A 12,389-nucleotide genomic window follows, 5' to 3' on the forward strand; every position below is an offset into this window, starting at 1 on the left:
TATCCTCCCACTACTTCCAGTCACCCTTCCCCTCCCAAGTTCCCATTCCACTTTTGAATCTTTTTGGTCTTTGTTTCTTTGAAACATGGTTTCTCTGTTAGTCTTGGCTGTGCAGGCACTTGCTCTGTAGATCAGACTGGCTTTGAACTCACAAAGATCTGTCTGTCTCTGCCTCCCAAGTGCTGAGATTAAAGTCAGGTGCCACCACTGCCCAGCGTGCCACCACTGCCCAGCTTGCCACCACTTGCCTTCATTTTGTTTTTGTTTATGAGCTGTCTACTGGGACATGAGTAAGTGGCTGTGGCTTCCTCTCCCACAGCAGTCCTTGACTACACCATTTGTTTTTCTCCAGGTTAAAAAATCAGAGCAGATGATTATAGGGTGGGGAGTGGATCTGGAGAGGAGATCTCAAGGTCTCCTTACAGAGGACCTGGCACACATGGCATTTCAAAGCTTTCTGTAACTTCAGTTCCAAGAGAGTCAGTGTCCTCTCCTGGCTTCTTCTGGCAGTATGCATACTTGTGGTGCACATGCATTCAAGCATGCAAACATTCATACATAATAATTCATTCATATTAAAACTAAATTATTTTTAAGAATAAGATGAAATTGTCAAACTATGCCTTGGTCTTTGGCTTATATAGCACATGTTAACTACAAAGCAGAGTTGTTGAAGCACAGGGACCAAAACATTCACATAGTATTTACTCAATGTTATTGAACATGTACTATGTGTCAGGACCTGTGATAAACAAATGCATATAAAAATTTTGAATAAGACTTCTTCCTTCTTTTTAAAGGTTTCAAAGAGAACTAGGGCAAATTAAGAAACAAGCAGAAAAGAAGGCAGGTTGATTGCATTTGTATTTGCTTAATTAACTAATGGGATGTTTCTTTCCTCCTTTAAGGATGTAGATGCTTATTTATTACAGCTGCATTGAGAGATTTCATCGTCTAAAGAGTATTTGGTTATTCAGACAGCGCTGGATTATATGATTTCCGAAAGTAGGGTCTCCTGAGAGCCGAGAGCTGTGGAAGAAATAAAACCATTTTTTTTCCTGTTAAAAAGCCACATAATAAAACCACTAACGAAATCCTAACAATCTACTTCACATTGAAGTGGAAATATCCAGAAGGAACAGCTTCAACTTCAATGAGGTGAAAGTGCACTCTGAAGACTGTCTGCCCATGCTGCATGCAGAACTTAAATGACCTTTTGGTAGTGTTGTTTAAGAACTACTGGGTCTTAACTCAGTCCTGCATAAGAATATGATTTATAGTATGCAAAAATAAGACAGGACTTATTACCAGGAACTATAAAGATCAATCATTAAATTTCTTTTGTGTTTTATGCAGAAACACTTAAATGTGTGCAGCTATTTTCTTCTGTGGAAAGACTTTGAAAGTTTAAAACATCATAATAAGTAATATTAAAATTTTTTGTCCACACTGATACTGTGTACAAATGCCTTAATTATTGATAAGCCAATGTGTTATAATACCAATATCTCTTTTTTTAAAAAAAAATTAAAAGCAACCATGCTTCTGGCATGATAAAATCATGGAATTAAATCAGGGGTTTACATTCATGTAGAATGTTGTTGAAATATATTCGACACCATTTTTTTAAACTTGAGAAATTTTTAGTATCTCTGATTTTTTTTTTTGTCAGAAACTTCATGTATGTTTGTATGTATGTGTTATTCTTATATAAAGAAAAAAGGTGAATATGTATTTGTATGAATGTTTAACTGGAAATGTCCATGGAGTTGGCTAATTTATATTCACTTTTTATTGTATATAGAGTTCTAATATTTTTCATTTCTGTAACATTTAAACTTCCTTTAAGTAAATTTACTAAATATTTCTATTTTTTGCTTTTTTAATTCTAATTTTATATGAAATCTAATTAATTCCTTGTCACTAAATGTGTTCTGAAAAGTTCCATACAATGTTTCAGAATTGTTTACAGTTAATGCTGACATTGTACTTTAAGTTCCAACACAGTGCATCACTACCTCCTCTAATGGTTAGTATCAAATCCCAGCAAACTCTATGCAAGCGATTTTTGTGTTTTGTTTTTTTAATATGGCCATTTGAAGCATCAGTGTACTCAATTCTGGAATGTCTTAACAGTTTGAATGGGACCTGTCTTAGATGGAATTATAGGTTACTACCACTCCAGCTGGCCAGTTCATCATCTTTCTTTAATAAGGCTTGCAAGCTTCCAGACAAAATAAATTGACTTCCTCTCCATATTCCAATGTACATTTTAAAACTAAACAGTGACTACTGAGAAGCCCCTCCCTCGGCGTCTTTTCTTGCTATGGAGATGTTTAAAGTGTTACTTTTCTCTGAATTCTGTTTTGTATAGCTATTATTCCAGATATCTCTGTACACCACAGAATGAATATCCGTTGTAGTAATTGATTATTATGTCCTCAGATTAGAGTCATTCCAGATGACTACAGTTTTGTGATTGAGAGGTGAGGTATGTAAGAAGTCATTTTTCAGAATGTGGGAATTTCATAAACCTCCATCATCCTGAAACCTTAAGATGGGAACTACAACCTTTCTTTCTTCTTAGTCCTTTAGTTTTCACTGTCTTATTGAACCATTTGGGCAGGTTGATGTGGTTTGGTTGGAGTGTGTTGCTAGTGAGACTAAGGGTTTGAGTCTGATCCTTTTAAATTCATTAACTTCTCACATGCACAAAGAAATTCTATGGTTTCTGATTGCATATTCCCTTCAGTATCCACTTAATAAATTTACTTTGTGATCACAAAGAATGTGGTGTGAATAGTTTACTTCTCAAAGAGAAATAAAATGATTGATTTGTATAATAGTATAGATTTCCAGGTTTGAAGAGAAAATATCCAAAATAAGACCAAGCTTACCTTACAATTTTTTTAGTTGCACAGTATCAAATAATAATGGATCAGATTATTGACAAAACAGTGTCTTTAAAAAATCAAAGTACAAGTAAATGAAGTATCAATAAAAATGAAGTATGGTAAGAAGCAATACTATTGTTGTAACAGAATTCTTATGCCTAAATATGTTGTTGACTTTGAGTAAGATGGCATGCTCCATTTTTTTATGCTCGGTCGGGGCAATGAAAGAAAGGAGCAGGCTTACCTTGCAGTACACACTTCAGTTCTGTCCTTGGCCTTTGCACCTCAGCTCCTGAGTGGTGGGTGACCTTGAGCTCCTTGGACAACAGGTGTAAGAAATACAGATTTTTGAACATTTCTGTTACTATTAATGTCCTTTCATACTACGTTTTAATTAGGATTGGGCTATCTCTACCAAAGAGCCAAACAACAGATTAGGACCACTCACTGTTGTCCTACTTCAAGTAGGACAGTTACTGTATTCAGGTGCTTTTTTTGTTACTGTGCTGCTAAATAGAATACCATACTGGAGTTACCTGAGGTCTCTATGCCTTTTCAACTTTTCTACCTTTTTAAATTTTCTGTATTTTGGTAACTTTGAAGGATTAGGGACAGCTAGATTATTGAGGTGATAGATAATCATTATTTATTACTTAGTACCCACTACAAATAAAGTAAATGGAGTTTATAATGTGTGGTCATGGTCAGAATAAGCAAATATTATATTAGCAGACAGTTTTTAAAAATAATTTTTGGCAGCAATTTAAAACGTAATTGGTATCATTTTTATGTATAAATCCTGAAATGTACGAATTTGGATGTAAGTGTCTGGGGAGTTAATAACACTAGAACTAAACTCTAAGGTCTACTAGTGAATTAAATGCTAGTGGTTTTTGATGCTTGATAAGAATCTTGGACATGGTTATATGGCTCCATTACTATATTTCTACCCACAAAATTAGTAGTTTTCTCAAATTTATTTCCATTTTTTATAGGTTGTTGATATGGTAAACATTAGCCATAATTAATTAGAAGGATTTTTTGGCTATTAAATACTAATAATAGAAGTCATATTTAATTGTCTGGTTACTTACATTACTGAAGGAGTCTGAAGAGAACAGTCTCTAAGCTAATATTTCATCAGCCATCCTAGTCCTCTTCCAGCTTCATGACATGCTCATACCAGTTGCCTTTGTCTGTTGGAGAAAGAACCACAGATCTGACTCAGCTACAGCTTACTACATGACTGCTAGTACAGACTTACTTCTGGATTCTTTCAGATGGAAATAACGTCGTGTGTTGACAGGTGTTTACAGATATATGCATTCTCCTTTAATTTTTCTAGCCATAAGATTGTAAAAAAAAAAATCTTTGCAATATTCTACTCTTCTCCCTTCTTACTTTGTGACAGGAGTATACAATAAAACATTTATTCCCAAGCTTGGCATGGTGGTGGTACAAGCCTGTAATCCCATCACTTGGGCACCAGGCACTGATTTCTGTAGGTTCAAGGACAGCCTGATCTATGTAGTAAGTTCAGACCAACCAGGATGACAAAGTTAGACCCTGACTCAAAAAGAAAACAACAGAAAATTTTCATCCTTAAACATTACATGCTTCTAGTTTGTAATAAGTATGTGCTGAATCACTAACAATACTATAGCAATAGAAATGAATATTGCATTATAGCTAGTATGCTGGATACACTTTCCATTACTACAGTTAACATTTTTTAGTCAGTATATTAAAGTGCTGTATTTATAATTTTCTCTGGGTAAAGCCGTTGAGCTAACAGTATCTTTTAAGAACCAAACTTTAGTAAAAAGTAGGTACAACTACATTTAGAACATTAAATCACCACGTTGTCCTTTGAAGACTAAGTCCCAAAACAAAAAGATAACAGCTGCTGTTTATCAGGTAACAGTGAAGTAAACCTTCTAGTGGGTTTTTATTTTCAAAATTCTGTCGCAAAAATATTGCTTTGATATTGCAGAATTTTTATTCTTCACCTCCTGAGATACTGATTCTTTTCCTTTCCTTTCCCTTTTTTCTTTTTTTTTTCTCTCCCTCCTCCCTCCCCCCTACCCCCATTCATGTATTGAGACAAGATTTCTCTGTGTAGCTTGGCTGTCCTGGAACTCACTCTATAAACAGGCTGACCTCAAACTCAGATCTGCTACTGAGTGCTGAGACTTATAAAGGCTCACGCCATCACCTGGCTCTGATTCTTATGTTTCATTCAAATTGTATAAATTTCTATTTACACCAAAGCTCTAGGAAGAGGTGATGTTTTCTTTTTTTTCAAGGTAAGAAGGTAACGGAGTCCCAGAATATGTTGACCAACTCAGAGAGGTGTGTGCTGCCAGACACTTACTGTAGATGTTGGTGTTCAAGTTCTTAGCTTCTCCCCTTAAGATCCCTATTGTTAAGAGGGAATTTCAAAAGTACCATGAGAAAATATTTTAAAAACACCATTTGTTCCTGTCATTTCCTTTGGCATCTGCATTTATTGTTCTCATTTGGGGTGTGGAAGAGAAACTATATTTTGGTTGACCAAATAAATGTGCTTTTTTTTTTTTCTTTTAAAGAAAACATTGTTTACTATTATGCAAGGTTTCTTTTTTGGTTTTTCCAGACAGGGTTTCTCTGTGTAGCACTTGCTGTCCTGGAACTCACTCTGTAGACCAGTCTGGCCTCAAACTCAGAAATCCACCTTCCTCTGCCTCCTAAGTGCTGGAATTAAAGGCGTGCACCACCACTGCCTGACAAGATTTCTTAAATGTAGTTCCAGGATTTAAAGTTATATATTATTTTGTTGCCCATTGAAAGCATTCACTGAAATATCTTAAGACATCCTGGATTCAGCTGTTCAAGAGTTGGACTTATTTTATATTTGTTTTCCTTCATCTACTGCCTGAATAGACTCAAAGTCTTCATGGGTCCTGGATTAGCATTCTTACTGAATATCCCTAATATCAGTTATTGCTGAGATGTAAATGTCTTCCTCTTGAACTATTTTTTTAAGATTAATTTATTTATTATATGTAAGTACACTGTAGCTGTCTTCAGACACACCAGAAGAGGGCATCAGATCTCATTACAGATGGTTCTGAGCCACTATGTGGTTGCTGGGATTTGAAGTCAGGACTTCTGGAAGAGCAGTCAGTGTTCTTAAATGCTGAGTCATCTCTCCAGCCCCTCTTGAACTATTTCTAAATCATTTATCAAGTACTGTTATTGCAACCCCTAAATTTTTCTCTGCTTATTACCTTTTTTAGTTTCGCCTTCCATTAAACTAGAGGGATTGCTACATTATTCCAGCAACCTCTTTGTCCCTTTCATTGATCCTGCATCTCTACAGCCCATTCTGTATACATGCTGTACCAGGGTAATCTGTAAGGCAGACATCCTACTAGGTCACTCTTTAAGGTCTCTTAAGAGAGTCTACAGAAATAGTTCAGTCAGTAGAGTGCTTGCTCTGCAAACATGTCGACCTGAGTTCAATTTTCAGAACCCTTGTTAAAGAGCCAAACGTGGTAAGCACAGGGAGACAGGTGCCCTGAGGCTCTCTGGCTATTCAGCCAGCCTAGCCTACCTACTAGGGATCACTGTCTTAAAACAAACAAACAAAAAACCCACCATTTGTTCATGTCATTTCCTTTAGCATTTGCACTAATTGTTCAGGTAGATATTATCCGACATTCCTGATAATGACACTAGAGGTTATCTTCTGGCCTCTATACATAAGAATTGTGTCTTGTTACCTCTTGAGACAAAATACCCAAGACTATGTAACTTGTAATTTATTTTGAGGCAGTGTTATATTCCCACACTGTCCATGAACTTGCAAAGTCACTATGGATGATCTTAAATTTTGTTGTTGTGGTTTTTACACTTTGGGGGGAGTGGGGAATGTGGAGGTCAGAGGAAAGCTTGCAGGAATAGAGTCTCTTCATGTGGGTCCTGGGGATTGAACTTGGTTTATTTATTAGGCTTGGTGACAGTGTCATTCCCTATTGAGACTTCTGGCCTATACTGACCTAGAACTTCTGATCTTTCTCCCTCAACTTCCCAAGTGGTAGGATTGTAGACATGTTTACCATACATGTTTTTTTGCAGTGCTAGAGATCAGAACCAAGGCCAATGTGTTGTTAGGCAAGTACTCTGCCACCCAAGCTACATCGTCAGCTCCATAGTTTATTTTTTACAGTTAAGGAGGCTGGAGAGTTTAAGCATGGTGTGCCAGCATCTGCTTAGTGAAGGGGTTTCATGCTGCATCACATTGTGGTAGTCCACGTCTTCCTGTTCTCATAAGGTCACTGAAGCTGTCATGGGGAGGCCAATCCTCATGACTCCACTGAATCCTTATTACTCCACCCCAAATTTCCCATCTCCAAATATTGTTAACTATGAGCAAAATTTGAGGCATATGATTTTTGAGGTGCCTACTTAAATGCTAGCATACTTACATTACCTCAGCATCTCTCTTCAGTTCAAAAAGCACTAGGTTCAATTTTTGGGTATATTCTGCTTCTGAAAATGCTTTCTTTGCCTCAACTCTACCTGCTCCATTCAGTTAATCACTTCCCTGGGGTTGTCTCTGTAGCTTCTGTGGCTAATGTAGGCCTCCACTAGATACTCATCAGCCCTGTTTTCTTACTCCAACTTAACCAGTGTTCTATGATTGACTGTCTTCTCAGCTAGATTGGTAGGTCCATGAGGCCAGAAGACTGGTCCCTCTCAATCCCTGGTACCTGGCACAAAGCCTGGCAACTAATTGGCATTTTTATTTCTTACACAATTAAGCAAATCTGTGGGCTCTTTGGACCTAAATTATATAAAGTAATTTAATACTCCAGAGTTTGTTCTCACAGCTTGGCAGAAAATAAATAGTTCCAGAATAAAAATAATCCCATTTTCTCCCTTTTGTTTTAGGAAACTGGGTTATGAATGTGCTGCAACAAAATCAAACCACACAAATAAAGCATATGACTCATAAAGATTGTTATGTTTGTTTTCTTTGCTGTATGGTCTCTGCATTCCACACAAAATCTGTGCAAGTGAGGACTACTTATACAGTGGATATTTTCATATAATGTGTGAAATATGTAAAGTCTCAGAATTGAAGAATGTCTCAAGTGTTTTCCATTTTTATCTAAGAGTAATTGAGAATCATCACAGTGATTTTAAATATATTTATCTTTAAAATCACTAAAGAACATATTGATTTCTGAAACCAGCCCCCCAAATTTTTTTAATTTATCCTCTCATATCTTAGTCCCCCTCCCTATTCTCTAGTCCCTCTCCCCCAGATCCACTCCTTCTCTTTTTCTTTTCAGATAGGACAGGCCTTCCAGAGATATCAACAAAACATGGTTACAAAAAGATTAGGCATATTCCCTCATTTCAAGGCTGGATGAGGCAATCCAGTAGGAGGAAAGGGTCCCCAAGCACAGACAAAAAGTCAGAGACACTCTTCACTGCCACTATTAGGAGTCCAACAAGAATGCCAAACTACCCAACCATAACATATATCCAGAGGACCTAATTCAGGCTCCCTGGTTATCAGTTCAGTTTCTGTGAGCCCTACATAGTTGATTCTGTGAACCATTTTCTTGTGGCGTTCGTGATCCCTTTCACTTCTACAGTTCTCCCCCTCTTCTGAAGGCTTCCTCAAGCTCTGTATAATGTGTGGCTGTGGGTCTCAGCATCTGCTAAGATGGATGAAGCGTCTCTGATGGGGCTTATTGCTAGGCTTCTATCTGAGTGTAGCAGAGTATCACTAGGAATCATTTCATTGACTTTCCTTTCTTTTTATCTGGTCCTGTTAGTTTCTGTCATAGCTCTCTGGGCTATCCAGACTCTGGTTCCTGACCCTCCAAGCAGTTTCAGGTCTCAAGTTGGACCAGTCTGGCTGGCCACTCCCACAAGTTCTGCACCATTTTTATTCCAGCACATCTTTCAGGCAGGACAAATTGTAGGTTGAAGGTTTTGTGTCTGGTCTGTGTCCTGGTCTGTCCACTAGAAGGCTTACTAGGAGTCTTCTATATGGTCACATTGTTGGTTCCTGGAAGTTTCCATTGCACCAGGTTTCTACCTAACCCTTAAAATCTCCCCCAATTCTAGTCTTCTCTTCTAGGACTCTCACCCCCCTCACCTGATACCCCCTGTTCCTATCCCCATCTACCTCCATTCTACCTGCAAAATATTTCACCTTCCCAGGGAGATCCATGCATCCCCCATTGAACTCTCCTTATTACCTAGCTTCACTGGGTCTGTTGGTTGTAGCATGATTATCCTTTACAGCTAATATCCACTTATAAGTGAGTGCATACTATGTTTATATTTCTGGGTCAGGGTTACCTCACTCAGGATGATCTTTTCTAGTTCCACCCATTTGCCTGCAAATTTCACGATGCCTTTGTTTTTAACAGCTGAATAATTTTCCATTGTGTAAATGAATCACCTTCTTTATTCTTCAGTTGAGGGACATCTATCTCGGTTGTTTCCAGTTTCTGGCTTTTATGAATAATGCTGCTGTAAACATAGTTTTGCAACTAAGAATGGTATAGCTGAGTCTCATGGTAGATCAATCCCAATTTTCTGAGAAACTGTCATATTGGTTTCCAAAGTAGCTATATAAGATTACACTCCCACCAGCAAAGAAGGAGGGTTCCCCTTGATCTACATCCTCACCAGCATGAGCTGTCACTTTTGTTTTTGATCTTAGCTATTGTAACAAGTCTAAGATGGAATCAGAGTGATTGTGCTTTGCATTTCCACGATGGCTAAGGATTTTGAACATTTGTTTCCTTTTCTTTTTGTTTGTTTGTTTGGTTGGTTGGTTGGTATATAAGAAGGATACCGGGGGCTGGTGAGATGGCTCAGCGGGTACGAGCACTTCTGAAGGTCCTGAGTTCAAATCCCAGCAACCACATGGTGGCTCACAACTACCCATGATGAGATCTGATGCCCTCTTCTGGTGTGTCTCAAGACAGCTAGCTACAGTGAATTATGCCAGAGCCAGCGGGGCCAGCAGAGGTCCTGAGTTCAATTCCCAGCAGCCACACACATGACAGCTCATGGCCATCTGTACAGTGTACTCATACACATAAAATAAATAAAATACCCAGTCTCTCTGGGCTGGTGTCCTGAGCAGACCTTGGGTGCAAGCTCTGCAGCCAGTCCCTCAACACCCAGAGGAAGCTCCACTCCCAGGCACTCTAACAAGCCCAGGATCACGGGATCCCAGAATAACAGGATTACAGAGACAGCTTGATTCTGAGGAGTTCTGACACAACCAGGATCACAGGAAGGAAAGGCACCAGTCAGATTTAGCAAGAGCAGGTAGCACTAGAGATAACCAGGTTTTGGCGGGGGGGAGGGAGGGACAAGTGTAAGAAAATAAACAACACAAACCAAGGTTACTTGGCATCATCAGAACCCAATTCTTCCCACCATAGCAAGTCCTGGACACACCATTACACCGGAAAGCAAGATTCAGATATGAAATCAGTTCTCATGGTGATGATACAGGACTTTAAGAAAGACATAAATAGCACCCTTAAAGAAATACAGGAGATCACAGGTAAACAGCTAGAAGCCCTTCAAGAGGCCAAGAGGAAACACAAAAATCCCTTAAAGAACTACAGGAGAACACAATCAAACAGGTGAAGGAAATGAGCAAAACCATCCAGAATCTAAAAATGGGAATAGAAACAATAAAGAAATCAGAAAGAGAGACAACCCTGGAGATACAAAACCTAGGAAAGAAATCAGGAGTCATAGATGCAAACATCACCAATGAATAAAAGAGATAGAAGAGAGAATCTCAGGGGCAGAAGACACCATAGAAAACATTGACACAACAGTCAAAGAAAATGCAAAACCCAAAAAGCTCCTAACCCAAAACATTCAGGAAATCCAGGATGGAATGAGAAGACCAAACCTAAGGATAATAGGTATAGAAGAGAGTGAAGACTCCCAATGTAATGGGCCAGTAAATATCTTCAACAAAATTATAGAAGAAAACTTCCCTAACCTAAAGAAAGAGATGCCCATGAACATACAAGAAGCCTACAGAACTCCAAATAGACTGGACCAGAAAAGAAATTCCTCTCGTCACATAATAATCAAAACACCAAATGCAGTAAACAAAGAAAGAATTTTAAAAGCAGTAAGGGAAAAAGATCAAGTAACATATAAAGGCAGGCCTATTAGAATTACACCATACTTCTCACCAGAGACTATGAAAGCTAGAAGATCCTGGGCAGATGTCATACAGACCCTACAAGAACACAAATGCAAGCCCAGGCTACTATGCCCAGCAAAACTCTCAATTACCATAGATGGAGAAAACAAGATATTCCATGACAAAACAAAATTTACACAATATCTTTCCACAAATCCAGCCCTACAAAGGATAATAGATGGAAAACATCAACATAAGGAGCAAAACCACACCCTAGAAGAAGCAAGAAGGTAATCTTTCAACAAATCCACACAAACCTAATTCCACCTTTTACAACAAAAACAACAGGAAGTGACAATTACTTTTTCTTTATATGAAAATTAATATTACCAACATATCCTAATCGATTGAAATCCAAAAATATGAGGAATTAGTTGAACAAATTGGATGACAATTTGTTGATTGTCATCCAATGGTCTCTCTAATTTGGTAATTGGAGAAATAGGTTCATTACTGTACAATCTATATACATTTTCAGCTTGTTTGTTCATGACAGTGTCTGGCTGTGTACAACACAAGGGTCTTGAAATCTTGCTTCTCCTATCTCAGCCTCTCTATTAGTAGTATTATTTATTTCATGTTTTTACATTATACTATGGTTTTCAGAACAGCTTATATAATTCAAAAGTATTTATATACCCGAAAGAAACATAGACGATTAACTAGGGAGGTGGTTCATAAGAGAACAACAAAGAGTGAGACTGAATGCTTTGCTTGATGTTTGTAACTCTTGTAACAAGTTTGAAGAAGAGGACTTTATAAGTTACTCTTTCTCTGAGATGAATGCTTTTCCAAATTATCACAGCTAATGAACCAAATTCTTACCCTCATGTAATGTCTGTGCCACCCTCCAAGCAGAATCATTGTTCATTGAAACAATTGGTGAATGACTTTATGGATAGACCATCTTATTACATACACCATTTCTTAAATGAATGTAACCTGTTCTCTGTGGGCTGAGAATAAAGTCACTCACTCAAGTCAAATAGCTTTGACCATAACAGGAAGTCTGTATCCAAAAATCGTGCCTACAATTCATTTCTTGGTACAGCAGAACTGTCAACTCTCAGCTTAGCTACAATGGAGGTAAAATCCTTTGGTGATGTGAGGGTCATTGAAGTACAGCCTTATTACAATGTAATCCAATGTCTAAAAATTGTTCTTATTTTGGGCTTGTACCATAATAAGAGCCAAGATTTTAAACTCTACTAAGTACAAAACAAACAAAAAGACTTTATATATTT

At 37.8% G+C, this 12,389-nt stretch overlaps 1 protein-coding gene and 1 long non-coding RNA gene across 5 annotated transcripts in view; one reads left to right on the top strand and one right to left on the bottom strand.

Annotated features, from left to right (window-relative positions):
- Nucleotides 1-2,786, top strand: part of Katnbl1 (katanin regulatory subunit B1 like 1) — a 43,921-nt gene extending 41,135 nt beyond the window's left edge. The window contains exon 10 of the mRNA XM_031371347.1: nucleotides 909-2,786. Coding sequence (XP_031227207.1) covers nucleotides 909-941 — 33 coding nt within the window. The 3' untranslated portion in view covers nucleotides 942-2,786. The remainder of the gene's footprint in view (nucleotides 1-908) is intronic.
- LOC116090646 overlaps nucleotides 847-12,389 on the bottom strand; it is a 38,620-nt gene continuing 27,077 nt past the window's right edge. For all 4 annotated transcript variants that reach the window (XR_004118758.1, XR_004118760.1, XR_004118757.1 and 1 more), the window contains 3 exons: nucleotides 3,989-4,090; nucleotides 3,139-3,211; nucleotides 847-1,029 (listed from right to left, as the gene is read on the bottom strand). This is a non-coding gene — a long non-coding RNA (uncharacterized LOC116090646). The remainder of the gene's footprint in view (nucleotides 1,030-3,138; nucleotides 3,212-3,988; nucleotides 4,091-12,389) is intronic.

The sequence above is a fragment of the Mastomys coucha genome, unplaced genomic scaffold (assembly GCF_008632895.1).
Source record: "Mastomys coucha isolate ucsf_1 unplaced genomic scaffold, UCSF_Mcou_1 pScaffold15, whole genome shotgun sequence".
In the NCBI taxonomy this organism is placed as follows: Eukaryota; Metazoa; Chordata; class Mammalia; order Rodentia; family Muridae; genus Mastomys; species Mastomys coucha.